At 39.8% G+C, this 23,641-nt stretch overlaps 2 protein-coding genes and 1 long non-coding RNA gene across 6 annotated transcripts; 1 reads left to right on the top strand and 2 right to left on the bottom strand.

The window, feature by feature from the left end:
• Positions 1 to 2,875: 2,875 nt before the first annotated feature.
• On the bottom strand, positions 2,876 to 9,306 carry knop1 (lysine-rich nucleolar protein 1). Of its 4 annotated transcripts, none has more exons than XM_047366338.1 (7): positions 9,184 to 9,275; positions 8,803 to 8,877; positions 7,570 to 7,638; positions 6,339 to 7,454; positions 6,193 to 6,264; positions 5,468 to 5,527; positions 2,876 to 3,384 (listed from the first exon to the last, which is right to left on the bottom strand). In XM_047366338.1, exons 4-7 carry the CDS (start codon positions 7,410 to 7,412, stop codon positions 3,079 to 3,081), a joined length of 1,512 nt encoding a protein of 503 aa, XP_047222294.1. In that variant the 5' UTR covers positions 7,413 to 7,454; positions 7,570 to 7,638; positions 8,803 to 8,877; positions 9,184 to 9,275; the 3' UTR covers positions 2,876 to 3,078. The 4 variants fall into 4 exon arrangements, with proteins under 4 accessions (XP_047222294.1, XP_047222296.1, XP_047222295.1 ...); XM_047366340.1 differs by having other exon boundaries at positions 6,208 to 6,264; XM_047366341.1 differs by having other exon boundaries at positions 3,303 to 3,384; positions 6,176 to 6,264; positions 9,184 to 9,276.
• A 146-nt stretch (positions 9,307 to 9,452) lies between these two features.
• Positions 9,453 to 10,272, top strand: LOC124868770. The gene is made up of 2 exons (XR_007038378.1): positions 9,453 to 9,726; positions 9,844 to 10,272. It is a non-coding gene; the product is annotated as an uncharacterized LOC124868770 (long non-coding RNA).
• Positions 10,273 to 11,356: 1,084 nt separating this feature from the next.
• Positions 11,357 to 22,039, bottom strand: gprc5bb (G protein-coupled receptor, class C, group 5, member Bb). Its single transcript, XM_047366343.1, has 4 exons — positions 21,645 to 22,039; positions 19,927 to 21,028; positions 14,644 to 14,756; positions 11,357 to 14,552 (listed from the first exon to the last, which is right to left on the bottom strand). The coding sequence occupies exons 2-4, from the start codon at positions 21,026 to 21,028 to the stop codon at positions 14,508 to 14,510; spliced, it is 1,260 nt and encodes a 419-aa protein (XP_047222299.1). The 5' UTR covers positions 21,645 to 22,039; the 3' UTR covers positions 11,357 to 14,507.
• Positions 22,040 to 23,641: the final 1,602 nt, after the last annotated feature.

Genomic DNA, 23,641 nt, shown 5'->3' with positions numbered 1-23,641 from the left:
TGAGGGGGAGGTAAATAAAATGCACACCACACTTTCCGGATCTTTATTTGAAAATGTTGAAACCCATGCATCCTTTATTTATTTCGCGTCACAATTAAGCACTACTTTGTGTTGGTCCATCACGTTACATCCCAATAAAATACACTAAGGTTTGTGGTTGTAAGGTGACAATATGTGAGGTATCAATTGTGTGCGGCTTTAAAGGGCCATTTCAGATTTTATTTAAATGGGGTCAAATGGAGTAACTCCAGGCTAATCTCTGCTTTGAAAGGATCCAAGGGTCCATTTAAAATAAAGTTTCTACTGTCGAAGTCAAGCTTCTGTTGTGAATGCTATGTTCTGTATTTCTACTTTGCGTCTTTTGTTGGATAGTAACGGAAACTCTGTACTGATACCATTGTCCCCCAACACAGAGTGTGTTGAAGTGGACCGTGCTCTGTGTTTCAACCGTGCACTGTAAAGGTTTTGACATGGACAGTACTAAAAAGAAAAGGTAAATGGTCCACATTTGTATGGTGCGCCTTAGTAACCTCGGTGAGGTTCTGCAGAGCGCTTTGGGTTTCTCATTTACACATTCTCTCATTTCATAGTACTTTTATATACATATAGATTTTATGTAAGCATATCAAAGGGGAATCAGGTGAGCAGTCCTGTTAAAGGACACTTCAGCACTCTGAAACCTCAACCGTTCAGTTTTAAGATGACTACCCTACTGTGGGTAAATTGATGCAATGTGTAAATTTACAGCAGTATACTCACTTGAGGCTTCCTGCTTGAGTAGACTTGGAGGGTTGAAAATGTCTTGTGAATGGGCCCTTTTCTTGGTCTGCACAATTGCAATGATTTTGCAAACGTAGATTGCTGTGACTGCTGTCTATTGCTGCTCAGATACTCGCTACTTTCAAGTACTCCATTCAACCTCCCCTAAAAATAAAAACTGAAATAGCTTTCATATTTAGTGTATCTTCTGTTAATATATTTACAAAATTAAGCAAACGAGTCTTACAAATGTTGAAGTGGTTGGAATTGCCAATAACTAAATATTGCTGATGTTTCATGACAAAGGCTCTTGAAGACAAAAATGAGCAGTAAGCGTCTTTTATGCAGAGATTATTCTGTGACTGAAGTCTGCAGAAAGAACTGCACCTGCTAGAATTGAGTTATATGGAGTTAATCTATGTTGTATGGCCTGTTTTTTGTTTAAGCGCAAGACGTTTTGTATTTTTAAGGTACAATTAGAAAGCCCAGAGCAAAGTCAGTTGCTATGCTTGGAATGCTGAAGCGCAATATGTATATATTATGTATAAGGCTGAATGTCTAAGAGCCATCAGGAACAAGCTGTAGTTCTTGCTTTTTCTTCTTATTCTTACCCCTGACTTCACATTAAATGACTATCAGAGCAGTTGTGTCTGTGTGTTTTATGTTAAGGTGCTGCTCACAGTAGGTCCAGTCTTGCACAGTGCTGAGGAAAGGCTTCCAGTTCTCCAACTCAATATGCATATTTTATATAACATATTGTCAAACTGCAAAAAGCAAAATCAGAATTGTTTTTAGGAATTTATTAAAAACTAAAGTCTGCAAAATCTCCTTAGAGAAAGTTACAAGACTTCCTGTCAAACCAGCTTCTTCTTTTACCACTCAAAATAATAGGCCAGTTTAGGCATAGGTAACACCATACAATATGCTTTTTCTTTTTTCCTCCTTCACAAATATTACTTATATACAGGGGTTGGACAATGAAACTGAAACACCTGGTTTTAGACCACAATAATTTATTAGTATGGTGTAGGGCCTCCTTTTGCGGCCAATACAGCATCAATTGGTCTTGGGAATGACATATACAAGTCCTGCACAGTGGTCAGAGGGATTTTAAGCCATTCTTCTTGCAGGATAGAGGCCAGGTCACTACGTGATACTGGTGGAGGAAAACGTTTCCTGACTCGCTCCTCCAAAACACCCCAAAGTGGCTCAATAATATTTAGATGTGGTGACTGTGCAGGCCATGGGAGATGTTCAACTTCACTTTCATGTTCATCAAACCAATCTTTCACCAGTCTTGCTGTGTGTATTGGTGCATTGTCATCCTGATACACGGCACCGCCTTCAGGATACAATGTTTGAACCATTGGATGCACATGGTCCTCAAGAATGGTTCGGTAGTCCTTGGCAGTGATGCGCCATCTAACACAAGTATTGGGACAAGGGAATGCCATGATATGGCAGCCCAAACCATCACTGATCCACCCCCATGCTTCACTCTGGGCATGCAACAGTCTGGGTGGTACGCTTCTTTGGGGCTTCTCCACACCATAACTCTCCCGGATGTGGGGAAAACAGTAAAGGTGGACTCATCAGAGAACAATACATGTTTCACATTGTCCACAGCCCAAGACTTGTGCTCCTTGCACCATTGAACCCAACGTTTAGCATTGGCATGAGTGACCAAAGATTTGTCTATAGCAGTCCGGCCGTGTATATTGACCCTGTGGAGCTCCTGACGGACAATTCTGGTGGAAACAGGAGAGTTGAGGTGCATATTTAATTCTGCCGTGATTTGAGCAGCCGTGGTTTTATGTTTTTTGGATACAATCCGGGTTAGCACCCGAACATCCCTTTCAGACAGCTTCGTCTTGCGTCCACAGTTAATCCTGTTGGATGTGGATCGTCCTTCTTGGTGGTATGCTGACATTACCCTGGATACCGTGGCTCTTGATACATCACAAAGACTTGCCGTCTTGGTCACAGATGCGCCAGCAAGACGTGCACCAACAATTTGTCCTCTTTTGAACTCTGGTATGTCACCCATAATGTTGTGTGCATTTCAATATTTTGAGCAAAACTGTGCTCTTACCCTGCTAGTTGAACCTTTACACTCTGCTCTTACTGGTGCAATGTGCAATCAATGAAGACTGGCTACCAGGCTGGTCCAATTTAGCCATGAAACCTCCCACACTAAAATGACAGGTGTTTCAGTTTCATTGTCCAACCCCTGTATATTTAGGTGAATTATAAGCTACGTCCTCCAGAGATGAGTCAATGATCACAGTTAAAACACTAGAAGCACAAAAACCTCCCTAATTAGTCATCAAAGCGGACGGACCGAGATGCATTGACATCGATGGTGAACTTCTTATTGGATGCTGCTGTAAACCCAAGCCCCGCCCCCCTGTTATTGAAGTCCATTCTCCGTGTGTGGGCTCGCTCAAAGTCTCCCAGAAGCCCTTGCTGCAGCTGCTGCTGCGCTTCCTTTCCCAGCGCCATGTTGGCTCCCCCAGCGTTCGTCCCAGCAGGTTGGAAGCCCTTTTTAAAGCCGCCCATCAGCCGCAAGAACTTCTGCTGCTGCTGGGAGCTGTCGAACTGAGCTGTGCTCCACTGGCCCAAAACCTTTGAAAGACAATTGGGAAGAAATGTGAGATCCAGAAATTTGCTTCTGTATTTTTAGAAAGATGCAATGTTATGGTAGATGATAAACTTGGCTGGGCTTCCATTTAATCTGTTATCAATGCTCTAATCTTTGGAACAATTTGTTCCTGTTTTAAACATACAGGTCCTTCTCAAAATATTAGCATATTGTGATAAAGTTCATTATTTTCCATAATGTCATGATGAAAATTTAACATTCATATATTTTAGATTCATTGCACACTAACTGAAATATTTCAGGTCTTTTATTGTCTTAATATGGATGATTTTGGCATACAGCTCATGAAAACCCAAAATTCCTATCTCACAAAATTAGCATATTTCATCCGACCAATAAAAGAAAAGTGTTTTAATACAAAAAACGTCAACCTTCAAATATTCATGTACAGTTATGCACTCAATACTTGGTCGGGAATCCTTTTGCAGAAATGACTGCTTCAATGCGGCGTGGCATGGAGGCAATCAGCCTGTGGCACTGCTGAGGTCTTATGGAGGCCCAGGATGCTTCGATAACGGCCTTTAGCTCATCCAGAGTGTTGGGTCTTGAGTCTCTCAACGCTCTCTTCACAATATCCCACAGATTCTCTATGGGGTTCAGGTCAGGAGAGTTGGCAGGCCAATTGAGCACAGTGATACCATGGTCAGTAAACCATTTACCAGTGGTTTTGGCACTGTGAGCAGGTGCCAGGTCGTGCTGAAAAATGAAATCTTCATCCCCATAAAGCTTTTCAGCAGATGGAAGCATGAAGTGCTCCAAAATCTCCTGATAGCTAGCTGCATTGACCCTGCCCTTGATAAAACACAGTGGACCAACACCAGCAGCTGACACGGCACCCCAGACCATCACTGACTGTGGGTACTTGACACTGGACTTCTGGCATTTCCTTCTCCCCAGTCTTCCTCCAGACTCTGGCACCTTGATTTCCGAATGACATGCAGAATTTGCTTTCATCCGAAAAAAAGTACTTTGGACCACTGAGCAACAGTCCAGTGCTGCTTCTCTGTAGCCCAGGTCAGGCGCTTCTGCCGCTGTTTCTGGTTCAAAAGTGGCTTGACCTGGGGAATGCGGCACCTGTAGCCCATTTCCTGCACACGCCTGTGCACGGTGGCTCTAGATGTTTCTACTCCAGACTCAGTCCACTGCTTCCGCAGGTCCCCCAAGGTCTGGAATCGGCCCGTCTCCACAATCTTCCTCAGGGTCCGGTCACCTCTTCTCGTTGTGCAGCGTTTTCTGCCACACTTTTTCCTTCCCACAGACTTCCCACTGAGGTGCCTTGATACAGCACTCTGGGAACAGCCTATTCGTTCATAAATTTCTTTCTGTGTCTTACCCTCTTGCTTGAGGGTGTCAATAGTGGCCTTCTGGACAGCAGTCAGGTCGGCAGTCTTACCCATGATTGGGGTTTTGAGTGATGAACCAGGCTGGGAGTTTGAAAGGCCTCAGGAATCTTTTGCAGGTGTTTAGAGTTAACTCGTTGATTCAGATGATTAGGTTCATAGCTCGTTTAGAGACCCTTTTAATGATATGCTAATATTGTGAGATAGGAATTTTGGGTTTTCATGAGCTGTATGCCAAAATCATCCGTATTAAGACAATAAAAGACCTGAAATATTTCAGTTAGTGTGCAATGAATCTAAAATATATGAATGTTAAATTTTCATCATTACATTATGGAAAATAATGAACTTTATCACAATATGCTAATATTTTGAGAAGGACCTGTAATAGCATTTATTAGGCAGGTTTACTGTAAAAACATGAAAATGTTCACTGAAAATGTAGTCATGAAGCACTGCGCTGTCATTACTGCAACCTACTCAGCCCGCTAAAGTCTATCAATGCCAGAACCTGACCTTGATGATCTAAAAACATAAAAAAATAAAACATCTGACTAGACTGAATAAAAACCAAGATCCTGAGTGTCTCAGATCACTTCATGTTTTTTTTTTACCATCACTACCTGATAATTCAGCAGCTTCGTGAAAAGGCAGCATTTAAGCCTTTGAATGATCAAGGGAACCCAAGAAAAACACTGATACTGACTGTAGGTTTATCTGGTTGGGAAGCCTTGTCGATCTCCATCTGAAGAGCCTTTCTTCTCTCCTGTGACAAAAACAACAAAACAAAAACAATATAAAACAAATTTAATATAAGGTTAAAATCTGTCAAGAAATTATTTCTAAACCGAACATTCTTCAAATGACACCTATTTGGTAATATGCAAATAGATTTAGATGGGATGATTGATCCCATGTGAGCTGTGTGAAGATATGTTGTCAAATGTATGCAACCTTTCTGATTAATTTCACAGCTCCTCCTCGACCCCAAACCAAAGATCAGAAATTACCTCTAGTACACAGACTCATTTTAGTTGAATGAAATGAGGAGGCTGTTTTTACTTTTAAACCACAGAGGAAACAGCTGCTAATGCACCTCAGAGAGCAATGATACAACCAGCTTACGACGACGACAGTCGATATAGGGAGACAAGATTTTTAGAACGTTTTCAGGACATTAAGAATCTCCTTTTTTAACCAAAAAATAAGTTTTAAAGAATTTGGAACCAATGACGAATAGTTGAGTCCAGGTTTGATTAGTCTCAATTAAAGTTGATTCTGATCCCAAAAAAACTGTTAAAATGGTCTTTGTTGTGTTTTTTATGATGGATGGATGGATCAGACTGTGCTGGACGTCTGCAGCAGTTAATAACTTGTTGCATTCATGAACACAATCACACAGAGGAAATCATACAGGAGCTGTTTTTTTACTGGATTAATGGAGACCTCATCTGTGTTTCCAGACTTTGCTGATAGGAAGGTCACATCCATTTGGGGAAACTCCTGAAACACAAACCCAGACTGGTTTCAAACCATTCGTTAAAACAGTCCCTTTGTTTATTTTATTCCTGGCTCACCTGTGGGTCTTTCTGCTCTTCTTTGACCTTTTTCTTCTTTCTCCCTCCATCTTTGGCCTCAGTGTTGATGACCTGATCTTCTTTAACTGAGTTTTTGGTCCTTTTGCTCTGTGACTCAGGAGCCCAAGTTATGTTACGCTCACAGCTCCACTCGTCCTCCTCTACTTTTACTTTCTTCTTCTTTGGCTCTGTCTCCTCTGGTTCTACTTTCCCATCGTCCTCTTCTGCTTTTTTACTCTTTTTTTTCTTTTTGATCTTTACCTCAGGTTTCTCCTCCTCTGTTACAGTCTCTTTGTTTATTAATTTGTCTTTTTTCTTTTTGAGAATTTTCTCATCCTCCATCGATCTTTTCTTTTTTCTGTGAATTTCAGTATGTTCAAGCTCATTTCCAAATCCCTCAGTTTTACTCTCCTTCTTTTTCTTCCTTTTTAATTTGACCTCAGTCTCTGCTTTTTCTACATTCATCCCATTTTCCTCCACATTTGCTTTCGTTTTTGCCTTTGTTTCACCAACTCCATCATTAATAACAAGAGATTTATTTTTCTTTCTTTTCTTTTCTCCAACTACCTCTTCAGTCTCCGCTGTGCTTGAAACTAACATTTTGCCTTTTTCCTTCTTGGGTTTCTTTGGAGAATCATCATTTCCAATCTGAATATGTTCGCCTTCTTCTTTCTTCATATTTTCAGGTTTGACTTGTACAGACTTATCCTTTAAATTCTCCTCTTTCCTTTTCATCTTTTCTAGTTTTTCTTTCCTTATAGTATCTGTTTTTACTTGATTCACATCATCTTCTAACAGCTTCTTCTTTTTCTTCTTCTTATCATCCTCTACAATTATAACATCAGTTATAGCAATACTATCACGTTTCTTCTTGTTTGTCTTTTTCTTGTCCTCTTTCTGACCAGTTTCATCCTCCTCTTCTTTTCCCACTTTTTTCCATTTCTTTTCTTTTTTTGTCTGGCCTTGGCTCCTGTTCTCAGCATCACAGTTTTGGATTTCAGGTGAAAACATTTTTCCTTTCTTGAGTTTTTTCACCCTCTTCATTATGTTCTCCTCACTGGTCTCCTCCTCCATCTTTGTTTCAGCTGGTCTCTTAACACAGATCCTCTGGCTTGTCTGGTTTAAACATTAGAATAAAAAAATACTGTTACATTAGAATAAAAGTTGAGATTGATTATAAAAACATGGCTCACAGACACATTTTGTACGTGCAGGAGGGATTAACACTAACCAACGGTTTGGCGGGCTGTGTGGGCTGGGACTGCTCATCGATGTCTCTCTGCAGAGCCAGCAGCTTCGCCTGCAGCAAACCAAGCAACAATAAATGCATAAAACAAACAACACTGAAAACAACTACTGCTTTTAAACAACACACATCATTTGCATAAATGTTACATTACACCCTACGCAAAGCTGAGCCTGTAGCTACATCTACTCGATCATAGCTGAACTGTGTGCATTTGATCATGGTGTGATAAAGACTGGAGGCGTTGCAGAAGCAATGAGAATTAGAACATCTGAATGATTTAATTTGTGTTACGCTTTAGGTTTGATGAGTGGCTTCTGACTGCATGTATCGCTGACTGGAAAGAAGCACAGGCCTTTTACCCTCTAAAGCAGATATTTGCCTAATGTGAGGTTCTGGTAACAGAGGGTAACTCATCCTATAAACGTCTTTTCTATACGTATAGTGCCTTACAAAAGTTTTCATACCCCTTGTTTTTTGGCATATTTTAATATAACAACTGCAAACTTCAATGAAATTTATTGGAATTAATATATATATATATATATATATATATATATATATATATATATATATATATATATATATATATATATATATGTTGAACTAGGTGGCCATCACTGAAGGTAATAATTTCTCACCATAATCCTGGACCGTTGCTAAAAGGCCATACAAAGTCAAATCTTGAGACCTGGTGGCATGATGTGAGCATGATGGGGTAGACTTTTTTGTAGATGCTTTGCTATGTTGAGGCATGGATGACTGAATGCCCTGAATGCATCATGGTGCGTTCAGGGCAGCAGCCCATACCCTGAAGCTTAGGTGAACTGGGTGATATAAGATACATCCTCAAATGGTTAAAACTTACTAATCTGATTAGTGTATGAATTAAACTCAAAAGGTTTCCTAAAATATGGGGGAAATTAAGAAGTTTTATTGTAAAAAGTCTATCACTGTGTTAATCTAGTTCCCAGCTAGAGGTAATATGGGAGGGAAGTTAAAGTAGTAATTTACCAAGTATTTGAACTAGACAACCCCTTCTTTTACCAGCCTGGCCAAGAAGTTACTCTATTACTCATCAACAGACAAAAAAACAGAAGTATTACAAAATTACAACTAATGGCAAAACTAAATACACGATCGTAAAACCATAACAGGGTTTTGAAATGGGATTAACACAGATTATAAAAACCATTAGGTGATAAAACAGATCATTACCCGGTCGACTGTAATCTCTACGTGTTTAGCCGCAGACCTTTCAGAAACAAACACTACGTCCTCATCGGAATCCGTCTGGAAAGTGAATAAATGTTTGTCTTCAGCGCTTTAATGAAGAACAACGACGTTTACATTCGACTGAACACAGTGCGTCAATTTAATGTAGTGTGTTAACTATAAATCGGAAAGTGACAGTAAACTGAACATGCACTATTTTATTCATGACTGGAGCTAGCACTGTTTGCTAGCTAGCTGCAGTGGTATTGAAGTTAACCGTAAAGAATAAGAGAATAGAAACTATCAGGTAGCCAGGAAAAACCCATATTTAACAATGGTTGAAAAATGTTTAATAAAAACATAGTTGTTGGGCTGTTTACTTACTTTGTACACGTTGATAATTCACGTGGAGACACATTTACGCTCCAATCGGATGTAGCTGTTTCTCCTTCCTGTTAGCGACCATGCAAGCGTCTCTGGCAACGTGTGCGCGCATGAAAAATTGTCATCTTTTCATTTTCGATAGCTTTATGATTGGGTGTTGATTGCAATGCATCTGAAAAATCACGGTACAAAATAAAGAGCCTGTTTTTTTACTTTTAGCTGTTTCGTGCGGCGCATGAGAGCAAAGTGGAACCGAAGTCAGATGTATTGTTTGTGTGGACAAACTTAGCCAATAAAGCTGATTCTGATTCTAAGGGGAAACACAACACCTGTGTTCGTATTTCAGATATGTGGACCGATAGCAACACTGATATCTAGCGACATGCATATAGCGCAGTATATATAGCAGTATATATGGGTATATATTGTGCCAAGTTGGTTGGTTGCATACTTTAAATGTACTCATAAAAAGGTTCTTGATCAAACCACTGTTTGCTGTCTGACATGAGGAAGATAGAGGGCTTTTTCCAACAGCAATACCAGGTTAGTTAAAGGTTAGATCATTAATTCAGTTGCAATATTCTTAATGACACTGTTTTGCTTAAGTTGCTGCTGCAGTGACACTTGAATTGATCAGTTTTTGTTGGGTTCATTTTACAGGAGAGACTGACAGAAGTGCAGGAGCATGCACTGAAGCTAATTCAAGAGGTGGACACTTGGAAGAGCACATATCTAATGCTTTAGTAGGCCTATGCACTGACAGTAGCCCTCTCTCATCTGAACAGTATGAAATCATTGCACAATGTCTAAAAGTGCTGCCCCCATTTAATGATGCCACAGTTGAGTTGTCAGAGGAAAAGAGAGTGTCAGGATCAAAAGTCATTCTCCTATTATCAATGCTGTTTTGGTAGGGACCGAAAAATGCTTCTCACAGCTTGTAAACATGCTGTTGCTTTACGGCTCCCCCCGCTTCATTTGTGCTCTGTGAAAGTGTTATTTAAAGAAGGCAAAATCTTCTCAAAAAAGAGAAACCGCCGGAAACCCAGCATAGTGGAAAAGGTATTTTAAAATAAAAATAAATAAAATGTCTCACATCACCATCCTCTCCCCTGTTTGTTTCCACTTTTCCACTTTTGATCCAGCCATTGTATCATTAAGACAGATTCATATTCAAACTATATTCAGAATGTATTGGCTTCACAGATCTCATTCATTTACTCAATTTAAAGCTTCACACACCAAAGTAAAGTCATTATAATCACTCTGCCCGTTATACATTCATTTTCCACTTGATGGCACAGTAAAGTAGATGAAGCATTATGAAGCTTCTGCTCATGAGTGGACCAGTTGGATGGAAAGCAGCTTTGTCTCGCCATCACTAGTGGCAAGATTTGGTTTCCCACCTAAATCGATCGTGTATTCCTGATAAAACTCTCCCTCGATATTCTGTGCTCGTACCAGACAGTTCCTATGGGTACGCCTAAGAAAGTGAAACTCATATAATGTATAAATTCATTACACCTACAGTGAAATACTTCAAGCCTTTATTTATTGTAAATTTGATGATTATAGCTTAAAGATATTGAATAGATAATGATTTGACTGAAAAAAAACCAACCCTAAATATAATGCTGAATTGGGTCCCTTACAGGGACCGGCCACAGTCCCATTTTCCAATTGCAGTCCCTGCAGTTACACCGCAATGACTCACTCAGTATTTAAGGGTTAACTTGAAAACACTCCCACAGGCAGTAAGACATTTGTTTTTGTTGTGTTCATTGTGTTTTCAAGTAATTTTGAAGTTGGTAAACAGTAGCTGGTTAACCTACAGTTTTTGTAACTGTTGATGTTGTAAGTTAAAATTTGGGCAACAACCATGAACATAGTTTTAGAAATTTATTTAAATTTATTTAAAATGCTTAAATATTATCGATACAGATGTTGTCTTTTAAAAATGTAATTTTGGTTAGAGCAACTATAATAACATTAATAAATAATGTTTACACTTCTGAGGTGATCCTTGTCTCTGAACCATCTTCTTAAAACATTTGTTTTCCGTATACCTGGAAACCAGCACTGTATTGAAACTGTTTAATGCAGTATTGACCATCAAACATGTGACCAAAGATGATATTAAAAGCAACACATCCTGAAAAAGTAAAACTAGACAGTAAACTGTGCAAAGAGTGTAATAGACACTTAGTGCAAATCACATTACAAACATTCATTTTAACACTGCCTGAAAACAGTGACAGTATTGTTCTGATAAACCCATCTTCAGGGTGATCTTTATTACAGTACAGGTTAAAAAGCCGGTTGGACAGAGTTTTTCATTTTTATCCCATATTTTCATTGTACAATGTAAGACGACTCGCCTGTACACAAAAACAAAGCTATTGACAGATTTACTTATTTCGATTTGAGTAACAGCAAAAAGGACTGGTCACAGTCATATACACAATGCATTAACTGGATATACTGTCTCAGCTTGAATTCACTCAGGAGATGAAACTGCAAAACTTTACTCATACGTACACGAAATGGTGTTTTGTAGTGCCGGTTTGAACAGCTGTTTCCAACTAGAGATATCAAAGCAAAGACTAAAACAACATATATCAAATGTTTTTAGTAAATTCACAGTTTTGGATGAATAAACATTTTCTTTGTATTTCCCAGCAATTAAAATAATAAACATATGACTGGTGAAGGTGGGTTAAAATAGTAAGAAGACCCTTCCAGTTATCTGCACTGACTGCATCCGTTGGTGTGGACCTACCCACCTACAGTTGCATCTCAAGAAAGTAGACAGTCATTAAAAAGTTAGTTTGTAAAGTAATTAAATAAAAAAAATGAATCCTATTTATTATATAGCTTCACTACACACAATTTTACATATTTCAATCTTTTGTTGTGTTTCATTTTGATGATTATGGGTTACAGCTAATGAACATCCAACATTCTGTTCCTCAGAAAATTTGAATTTGAATATAACAATAAAAATATTATTTTTATTACAAAAAATGTATTTTATGGTCTCAACAATCATGGGGTAGATTGCTGACCTGACAGTTGTCCAACAGACAGTTACTGACACAAGGAGGGTATGCCACAAGACAAGTTAGCTGTGACCAGACTTGCTGTATCCAAGCAAATAATGGAAAATTGAGTGGCAGAAAAAAGTGTGGTACAAAAAAGGTGCTCAAGCAGAAGAAGTAATCACATCATTGAAAGGACTGTGAAGCGAAGCCCCTTAGGGAATCGGTGTGGGGGTGTCTACAAGGTGTTTACTGCAGCTGGGTTTGCAGTTTTGAGAGCCACCACACACAGACACATTCAAGACATGGTCAACAATTGTCCTGTTTAGCTCCACCTGAGCCGGAAACGTCAGAAACGTCTTAACTGGGTTAAGGAAAAAAAAAGAGGACTAGATGGTTGCTCAGGTTCAAAGTTCACCTCTCAGATAAAGGAAAATTTGGCATTATATTTGAAAATCTAGAGGGTGGAGGATGATTTGGTGAAGCCCACAATCCACATTGCTAGAGATTGATACTAACGTTTCAACAGTCAGTGATGATTAGGGGTATCGTGTCATCTGCTGGTGTTGGTCCACTGAATATTCTGAAGTCCACAGTCAATGCAATTTCCAGAAGGAGTTGGCACCTGCCCACACTGCAAAATGTACCAATACTGGGTTTGTTGACTATGGTATTACTCTGTCTGGACTGAGCTGAACACCCCATATAGAATCTAAGGAGAAGTGCAAAGGGGAAGATGAGAGACACCAGAGCCAGCACTTGAAACCAGCTGAATGCTGCTATTAATGCAACCTGGGCTTCCTTCACACCTCCGCTGAGCTACAGGCCGATCTCCTCCATACCACACTGTACTGAGGCAGTAATTCATGCAAAAGCAGCCCAGCGAAGAGCTGAGAGGACACACTGCCCATTACATGGACACACCTTTCAGCAGGCTGACATTTCTGTATTAAAAATGTTCTCTTTTTGGTTTTATGCAATATTCCAGCTTTTCTCAGAAACTGGATTTTGGGTTTTTATTAGCAGTAAGCCATTATCTTCAAAATGAACAGAAATATACACTTGACAGGAGAGCATCAGTACTTGGGGTTGTTCTAAGTTTTGTCTGCTTGGCATCAAAAAGACGAAAGGTACCATAATTTGTTTGGGGAAAATTGCAGACAGAACAATGCTCCATACTTATCATTAAAAAAATGTAGAATGCTCTTTAGGTTCTAATAATTGTTTTGGTTGTTGCCTGTACAGTCACAGACTGCTATTTGTGTATTAGATACTCTGGAGTCATAAGAAAATGTATATAATGCCATTTTATCATTTGTAAGGCAGCCTTCAGTTTGACTGGTTAGAGTAATTCTTTGTCCGTGATGATAAATTGATTATAAAACTAACCACTATAACTAGTAATTCCATTTGCTATATACACAATACATATACATGTTTGTATAAATAAAAAATACTAAAAAACATCCATAAAATGCAAACATTTAGATAAATACTGTTCCTCCAAAGTGTGCTTTTACACGGGACTGAAACAATCTTCAATCTCACCATTCCACCATGACCTCCGGACTGATCCCTGTCTGTGCACGTTACGTATTGCAGAATCAAATGGCTTTTATTATATGCTTATTAAAAGCATAACACTTAAAATGCCATTACTGAGATGGGACATTTCGTTACCCCTTAGAAACACCTGATAATCCAACGCTTATATATAGAAATGTGCCAAAGTGCCCCAACACCGTCAGAAAGTAACTATGAGAACCCTGAAATGCAACACAGAGGTTAAGCAAGCATTGTAGGCTACTGCTGGTAACTTACATCAAAGTCCTAAAGGCTGAGTTGAACAAAGTGCAGTTTATCAAAGTAAGCATCACTTGTTAACAGAAACCAGTTGTTATGGTCCTGGTGTCAAGCTGCTTAGATCAAATGATTACTTCACCACATTAAAATGTTGCTTTAAGGTCAACTTTCACGTGTTTAACTGCAACATGTTCAGTTATTCTCAGTCAATTACTTGCTTCTCATATTTATGTACTCCTCAGTGTAAATATTGTCTCTTTATCCTTCTCTGATCCTGCTGTTATGACGTACCATCAAATGTTACTGTAAAATTAAGCAAAAAACGTAATCTAAAATACTATTTGTTGTTGTTTTAAAATTGCTGAAACGTGTGCAGAAACACAAACACATTAAAACACTTCTTCATCTTCTTTTTTTTAGGTGACGGGAAACTCTTCGGCATCACAAAAGGAACTTGACTGTAACCCTCACAAATCCTGTCCAGTGTTACCATAAACGCCTTCCAGTGTAGTTAATGGGAGCTGTGGGCATCTGCAAGAGATACGGGATCATTGAGGAAGTGCAGAGAAGTGCAGATTTGCTGATTTTTCGATATAAAGCGTTTGTCTCTGTCAATACCCACCGTACCGCCGTTCATGACCAAAGCCATCTCAGTCGGTTGGTAAACGTGGCCTCTGAAGGCGATACTCGGGCGGATGCTGCCATGGCTGCTGGGGTATGTTCCACTTCGAACGGCTGCAGAACAATCAATGCAAGGAAATTACCAGTGTTTCAGATTCTACATCATTACTTTTTAAATCCCCTCAAATACAGCAGAACAGCTGGGGACCCGCATGTTTAAGATATGACTCTGCTTGAACACACTTCATTTAAATAGGTGGGTAAATAGTGCTGACATGCTAAGGAGGTAATCCACCTCTCTGAATCAGCTCTCTGGGGGAAGTCGCAGGGCACCGGCTCCTGAGAACTGTAATTAGTGCTGATTTTAAACTGAGTCAATTAGACATTGTTTTAATACATATTTTTATAACTATGTCCTGCTTGTTCAGTGGCCTTACATGAGGAATATGCGGATGCAGAAGGAGCTACTTCAGGCAAGCCCTGCAGTAAGGAACAACATTGCTTTTCATGTTTCTCCCTAACAAGCTTCTAGTTCGATCTTCTTTATAGGAAAGGGATTTAAGAGAGAATTAGGAAATGTTTGGGAAAATATGTTTCTTGGCAACAAGTAAAGCAAAAAAGTATCCATAAGTGCAGAGTCCACATCACATTTTCCTCCTTGCCTTTTTTTTTTAAATAAATCCTTCTCGGTCAGGAGCGATCACAGTTGGAACAATTTTCTAATGTTTATGGAGTAATTTAGGAAAATATTATTTTGAATCGCAGATATTACATCTTGTTTTCCAAGATGGTGAGATTTACACCTCCTTCAATATATTATTAAACCTTTTAGGGGTATAGAGTGAAGGCATTGCTACACAGCTTATGCAATTCTGCCAGAAATTAATCTACTGACACAAATGTTTTTAACTGTGATACAACTCTGTCAACATCTGCTCCTCTGGCTCTTTGTAGTATTACTTTAGTTAGGCTGTCACGTATTAATGGTAGGTCCAAAGCTTCCAGACAAATCCTTGATTACAATAGGATCAGGTTTTTTGGGTTAAGTAAAGAGCTTAGAGCCTCTTCTATGCCTTCAGGTTTATAACAGATTTTGTTGAAGTAGAAATATATAACTTTAGTAATTTTCCAAGTTAATAAAATGGTAAATGGATTAATTTATATAGTGCTTTTTAACCATCCTGGCCACTCAAAGTGCTTTCAGCTAGAATCACATTTAACTAATCACACTCAGAAACATGCACATTCATACAGATCAGTACGTCTCTTAGGGTTAAGTGCTTTGCCCAGGGGCACATAAACACGTGGCAGGAGGAAACTGGAATCAAACCCACAACATTTAGTTCAAGCCTTGTAGCTGTAATCTTTTTTGAAATTTCCAGGTGATTTGATTTCGCATGAGTTTGTTCCAATATATTACATTTGTTTAGTTAATCCGGGGTACTCCCTTTTACCCATTGTCCAGAGGACCACATTAAAGGCTTTCCTTTTGCTATAAAATTCCAAAATTACCTATAATACTTTATTAATAAACTGTCTAGATTTCTCGTCATTCAAAAAGCTAATGTAAAGTTTGCAGGTAGTATTTTAGGCTTGGATTTCAAAGGTATGTTTAGCTAAACATCTGGGTAATCAAAATATTTTTAGTCATCTATATTCTGCTTCTTCTCGATTTTAAACACAGAAAACAATCAATCCTTGATTTTTTTTTTTTTTTTTTTTGATTGAATGACATACAAGGACTCTAATAATCCTTTTTGCTGGGATTGTGGAATCTAAGGTAGGTTTTAGCTGTTGTCTATGCCGCATATTAAAATAACAGACAGATCTGTAGAAATTCGGTCAAACATATTGTGGAAAAAGTGGTGGTCTGTGTATGTTTAACAGTGTCGCTTCATTATAATTAAAGAAATAATTTTAGAAGAATGTAGCATCCTTTCTTTTCTGTAATTTGTGAGGAGAGCTTGACAGAAACCTAACTTGAAATAAACATTGCCTCTGCCAGAGCAAGTCCCCTTGCAGACAAGTTGTAAAAAGTATTTTTATATATCTTCCTTTTATTTAGGGTCTCTTGCCAGAAAATTACATGGTGATTTTCTTTTTTTTTTATTTTAGCAATGAGCTTCCCTCTTTTTAATACATATTACAGTCTATTGACATGAAATGTTACCACACTGTGCATTCCTGAAAGATTACTCTTATAAATAGTTCTTATACAATTCTTACACTTTAAGCCCCGGGTGACCAGAATAAACAAAAAACATGTGTAATAATTACTTAACTTTAAATAACAGTAAAGGTAAAAAAAAAAAAAAAGACTTTCACAATAGGTTAAGTTTCTCCAAACACCTGTTGGAGTGGAAAGATGCTGACCAACAAAGGGACCTTCCTGCAAAAAGTTAAATGTCTTTTTTAATCTTGCTATGTGTGTGGGAAAAAAGGTACTGAATAAAAACTGTCGGTAGGCTGACATTTTAAAAATGTTTTTTCATAATTTATCATTTTAGTAATGAAATGTTGACCCTTACCCTGGGAGAGGCTTTCAGATGAAGCTCTCCCTCGGGTGGAGGAGTCAGCTAAGGTCCCTGAATCATGTTGGAACCCTTGTTGTTTTCTCATTTTGCTCTGCTAACAACCTTTTCCTTATTGCACTTTTGCACTTGCATCTGGAATGTTACCATTTTTACTGACTGAGCAATACTTTCCTAAACGAATGACTGCAGTACAAACAGAGGTGACTAGCTAAACAAAGCCTCCTTTCCTGCTGACCCAATAATGTAGCTATAGCTACAGTCTGCTTTTTCCTTGGAAAATTAACTACAGAAAAAACAGCTAGAAAATCTGTCATATTGGCCACAACCTTTGCACTTTTCTTCTATGACCGGTTTTTCTGCATTTGTCCTTGAAAGCAGGAACTTGAGTCTGAGTTGCATCTGTAAACTAACTTTATTCAAGACATTTTACATGTGGGCTGCACGGTGGCATGGAGTTTGCATGTTCTCCCTGTGCATGTGTGGGTTCTCACCGGGTACTCCAGCTTCCTCCCACAGTCCAAAGACATGCTGGTTGGGTTAATTGGTTAATCTAAATTGATCTTAGATGTGTGCATGGTTGTTTGTGTGTTGCCCTGTGATGGACTGGCAACCTGTCCAGGGTGTACCCTGCCTCTCGCTCATAGACTGCTGGAGATAGGCACCTGTGACCCACTAGGGAATAAGCGGTAGAAAATGACTGACTGACATTTTACATGTAAGTACAACAGAAACAAAGCACGATGTCAATTTTTATGATTGGCTGCTGAATGGCATGCAGCCTTCGTGACCATTATTTCAGCCTCTGTTTCTGACTCACTGTGTTGCCTTAAGAAAAACTGTGCATAAGAGTGTGCTTCATCAGAAATTCAGCAGTATTAAAATGCTCTACAGGAGAAAGGAAATGGTAGATAGGCAACAACCAGATGGATACAGATGGATCTGTTTTGAAGTAGGCAATTTAGAGCTCTTATAAAGTCTTGTATGTTATTTTTCTGTGATATTAATTCACTGTTTGTCTGGAAGGGCTGCTCGTTGCTCACTGTCACAGCCGTCTCCAAGGCAACATTGATATTTTATGTCATTATTGTAACAAAAGAAAACTGTTTTCATTGGAGTTAGTGCAGTAACTCTTGTGTTTGGGATCTGTGTTCACAAAATTTAGAAAATGCCAATTGTAAATAAAATTTGTACATACGTAAAATGTGTGTTGTTTTTTTAGAAAGCTTGATTAATGATGAGGGAGGAAGTAAAAAGCAAAATCCAGGTAATGGCAATATTTTTGGGATTATGTTTTTTCCCTTTTCAGATAAGATTGAATTATTTCAACAGGATAAAAGACAACAATTAATTGCAGGGTCCTGCCAAAAATATAGTCAAAAAGTTAAACTGGACCTAACCCATCTGGCATAAACAAATTTATCATTATTTTTTAAAACATGTAAAGGAGATCCTAAACTTTGGAACAACTAAAATGAATTGAAATTTGGGAATTTGTTTGAAATAAAAACATTTCTTTATTTTAAAATGCGTAGCATGAGCCTGTATCGTCATCCGGTGCTTGGTTGTACCTTACTGCTGTGCACATCAAAAATTTTTCACTGCCTATATTTTCTCTTAAATTCAAAGATCAACATCTCATCTGCGCTGCTGGATTCAGAAAAATGTAGCGAGAGACGGTTAGTGGATATTCAGACATTTCAAGAGATATAATTTGATTTTTTCTTTTAGTACAGCACCCTCAATGAACTGTAAGGATAAGTACCTGCTGTACAATGCACCGACCCCCACGCTCCTGCAATGCTGCAAGGATGAGCGGTTTTATAAGCAACAGATGGATTTATGGATTGTTTGATTTGGCAACTGCAGCATTAAAAGTCAATTTGTAGGCAGTTCTGACCCATAAGAACTGGATATTATTCATTATATCCACTTATTTATTATAGGACTTTAGTTTACTGAAATACACATCTGTAACGTATGGTTTTCACAATCTGCAAGAAAAATTGTTGTACCCCTCTATTATCCCCCAAGCTGCAGGTTTAATTATGTAATAGTCTGAACACTTTAGGAAGTTACTCTTGCTATCTGTTCTGAGCATTTAGCGACAGTAGACAGTCGCTATATGCTTGCTCAGTATGAGAGATTGCTGCAAAGTCAACCACACAATGCAAACAACTGTCCACTGTCGCTCATGCTTGTCCAGGAGAGTGAATGCTGCAAGTCACTAACTCAATCCAATCTGCTAGGTTTCCTTAGATGGAAACCTTTTTACCAATTTGAATAATAAACAGAATCTGGTTGCATTGTTTGATCATTTTGAAACTTGGAATCCAGCTCTATGATTTGATTGAATTGACTTTTTTTTTGTGGAGTGCCTTGAAACAATATGTACTGTGAATTGGTGCAAAACAAATAAACTGAACTAAATTGTTTTATATTTTCGCTGCATTCCCTTTTGATTCAAGGTGCCAGACTCAGTGGTTCCAAACATCTTGTATTTCATAGGTTTTGTCATTAAAAGATGCATTCCCTGTTCAAATTATTGCATTACTTCCACAGCACACCATTGAGCTCTGCAGAAACCTGTTGATGATTCATTCATTTAAGTGGATATGTGGCAACAGGTAAACATACTGGAAATTAGGTCTCCGGGGACAAGAATTGATGGCCACTGAAGTAACTGGTGTTTAAAAAAATATTTGCACCTATAAAGAAACATGCATAGAACCACAGACACATATTGGGCTTACTTGCACTGTGCTCTTCCATTGAGAAGGCTTGGTTTTCTTGAAAAGACTGGTGAGAATGTACAGGGTGCTCATCTCCGAAATGAGGAGCAGGTGATGCACGATTGGTGTCAAAGAAATCTTGTGTGTCAGACTGTGTTGGATTCTGGAGACAAAGGTGGGACTCTGGAATAGCATGGAACAGCAGCAGGATCCAGCCCTGAATCACCAAGGCCACAGCCAGTGCAGGCTCATCCAATACTTTAGCATCCTTGTTTCCTCCTCTTTCTCTGCTCCCTTTTCCTCTTAACGTCTGGCTGCCATAAAGATAAAACCCTAGCCAGGCCACCCAAAGCAATGCCGATGCCAGACTGGAGAGAAAGACCCAGACGGCATTACACTTCCATCTTCGCTTTTCATTATCTCCTTCTCTGTCTTCTTCTCTGCCGTCTCCTCCATCCTCTCCAAACTCTCCTCCACACAGCACCACTCCGAGAGAGAGACCCATGGCTATGAGGAGCAGGCCCAAAGTGTAGCTGCACATCAGAGCAAAGTCTAAAGGAGGATACTCACATGCTGGGTGGCCCTCTCTGACTACAGTCAACAGAACCCATTCAGCAGAGATTATCCCTTGAACCAAAGCCAATGCCAGTCCAAGCGCTGCCAGCGTGCTCCCTGTGGGGCTTGACTTTCCAGCCACCAGCCTCCTGAGCCTCACTCCTTGCACCAGCAAACAGGAGAAGCAGAGAGCAAAGAGGGGTCCCCAGAAGGCCCTTCGCACCACACAGAGCACTTGGGTCTTCCCCACCAGGAAAGCCAGAGAGATGGTGAAGATCCCTAGAAGGGTCCCTAGAAGCAAGAGCAGAGGACCGAGGCCGGAGCGCCTGGCTGGGTCAGAAACCACACGCAGCTTGATGATCAGCAGCACCGCAAGAACCAAAGAGGCTAGGCCGCCACTACAGGCCACAGCCTCCAGAACGACGCCCCAGACCGCCTCCAGATCACACAGTACTCGATAGGGGGGTTCCACACCCACGCTGCATCCCCGTGGAGGAGGAGGAGTGGGCTGGGTAGAGCTGCAACTGATCAAAGTCAGGAAGCAGATGACAACAGGGCTGACGGCCATCTTGGTGTGAAACAGGGAAAAACAGGACAAGAAGAGGCACAGTTAGATTTAGACAAGCAACAAGTCATCTCATCCACCCAGGTCTATATCAGATGATGTTTGTGTACATGAGCACATTAGCTGCTCCTGCATCCTTGTAATTCAAAAAATGGTGAAAACAGCTATTTCTGCTCTGATTCAATAAGCTGGTTGTGTGATGTTGTTCATCTGTCAGACATAAACACACACACACACACACATGCACGCTGCACAGAATAAAACTGTTTTTAGCACTGGGCAATAGTTTCCATGGAAATGGGAAACAGCGTGGGCTGGTTACATTGCATACTGGACTTTTCAGGAGCCGAGTTCAGTACCTAAAAGCACAGAACAACACAACACAACACTGCAAGCACACATACATACACAATAATTGCACCCATTTAGGAGGATTTAATGAATATAATGCATTCTCCAGCCTTTACCAAAGCATTTACATGCACCTTTAAATTATTCTTCAACTGATACAGAAAGCTTGTACTAAAACAAAACTGTAAATCAATGCTCTCTAATTGGTTAAAATGTAAACTTTCTCATAAAATGAAAGCCAAATTTCACGCAAAGAATTAAAACTCACCTCAGATGAATTCTTGATTTGAATTCTTGGTTACTCACAGTTCAGAGGTATCATAATTTCCCATACATCATTTCTTGACATGACTTAAGTCACTCAGTCTTTCTAATTCTCACTTAATGAAGTCCTTGATGCACCAGAAACAAAGCGGTTTCCATTTTGTTGCCCCCTTTCCTCTCAGCTGTAACTGCTTAAAAGTACATAACAGCACACTCTGAAAGACCACCAATGTCTTGCTGGTGTAGTGATTTGTCCAGCTGCTCCGAGAAGAAGAAGCCACAATTATGATGCATGCCTCAAGACTTCACACACCCACACGGTCAAATATATCTTCAGCCTCTTTCGCTCCTTTCTCTCTCACTCCCTCCGTCCTCATCTTTCTGTTCGTGCTGTCTGAGCTGGTCTCTCTCTCTTTCCCAGCTTCACGCTGAATCTGCGGAGGTGTCAACAGAGAGAAATGCAGTCCCAGCTTACTTCTGCTCGCCCACACACAGGCAGCATGATTAGCTGTTGCACCTGTCTAACCAGGAAGAAAAGAGGAAATAAGATCAGTACATAAGCATGGGTGTTCACAGCTTGTCCGGCGTTAATCACTTTGTTTGCACATCTTGGTGTTATTTCCCACACTCCCACATCATCTTACTCAGTCCCTTCTAAGCTGCAGGGGATATCTGCTGATAAATGATGAACTGTTGACACAAAGCCATGTTCTCAAAAACTGCTCTGATATGGAAGCGAAGATGGGATGAATGTTGGAGAAAACAGGTATTTTGTTTGAGGAGGAGCAGATGGTCACTCTAAACACAGGTGAGCCATGTGGCCATGTGACCATCCCAGTAGAGAGTGTTGCATAATACCCTGGAAGACATGATTCAGTTAAGTCTGTTTAGAACGCAGTAATCTCCAACCCCTACGTGTGGGGGTATAGAAGGACACAGCTCAGGGAAAGTCATGACAAGGTGCAATCCATGCACAAGAGATTGGCTTGTAAGACATTTTTGTGGTTGCCAGTAGAGCCTGAAGCCGAAAATCTATCTGTCCATTCCATTTCAATATGATTGCTTGCACAGTGCTCCTTGGGATGTTTAAAGCTTGGGAAATCTTTTTGTATCCAAATCCAGCTTTAAGCGTCTCCACAACAGTATCTCAGACCTGCCTGGTGTGTTCCTTGGTCTTCATGATGCTCTCTGCGCTTTGAACAGAACCCTGAGACTATCACAGAGCAGGTGCATTTATACGGAGACTTGATTACACACAGATGGATTCTATTTATCATCATCAGTCATTTGGGACAACATTGGATCATTCAGAGATCCTCACTGAACTTCTGGAGTGAGTTTGCTGCACTGAAAGTAAAGGGGCCGAATAATATTGCACACCCCACTTTTCAGTTTTTTATTTGTTAAAAAAGTTTGACGCATCCAATAAATTTAATTTCACTTCACGATTGTGTCCCATATGTTGTTGATGCTTCACAAAAAATTAGAATTTTATATCTTTACGTTTGAAGCCTGAAATGTGGCAAGAGGTTGACCAGTTCAAGGGGGCCGAATACTTTCGCAAGGCACTGTATGTACACCTGTGGTCGTTCTCAGACTCCTGTGTGGAGGAACATTACGGGGAATCTTAACATCCTCTCGGGTATGGGCTTAGCCACTAACTCCATATCAAAGTTGTCACCGGGATCACCTTTCTCTTGCCCTGGTTGTTCTTCTCCCTCCAATGAGTCCTCCAGCCCACCACCTGGCTCACCTGACTCCTTGCCCATCAAATCTGAGTTCCTAGATCTTTGTTTCTTGTCATACTCATCTGGTGAGCTATGGATTTTCTCCTCTAGGATCAACTCTGGAAGTGTACCCTCTGCCTCCAGCTCTTGACAAGTTATACCTCTAGGCATAGGGCTAACCTCCTGTGGCTGCTGCCATTCACTTGGTGTGACTTCCACACACGACCTCAAGTTGAACCTTTCAGTCCTGTCAGGTTCTGAACTAATACCTGCG

Source organism: Girardinichthys multiradiatus, chromosome 5 (genome assembly GCF_021462225.1).
Source record: "Girardinichthys multiradiatus isolate DD_20200921_A chromosome 5, DD_fGirMul_XY1, whole genome shotgun sequence".
In the NCBI taxonomy this organism is placed as follows: domain Eukaryota; kingdom Metazoa; phylum Chordata; class Actinopteri; order Cyprinodontiformes; family Goodeidae; genus Girardinichthys; species Girardinichthys multiradiatus.
The sequence above is the reverse complement of the archived record's forward strand: the minus strand, read 5'-3'. Positions and strand labels throughout refer to the sequence as shown.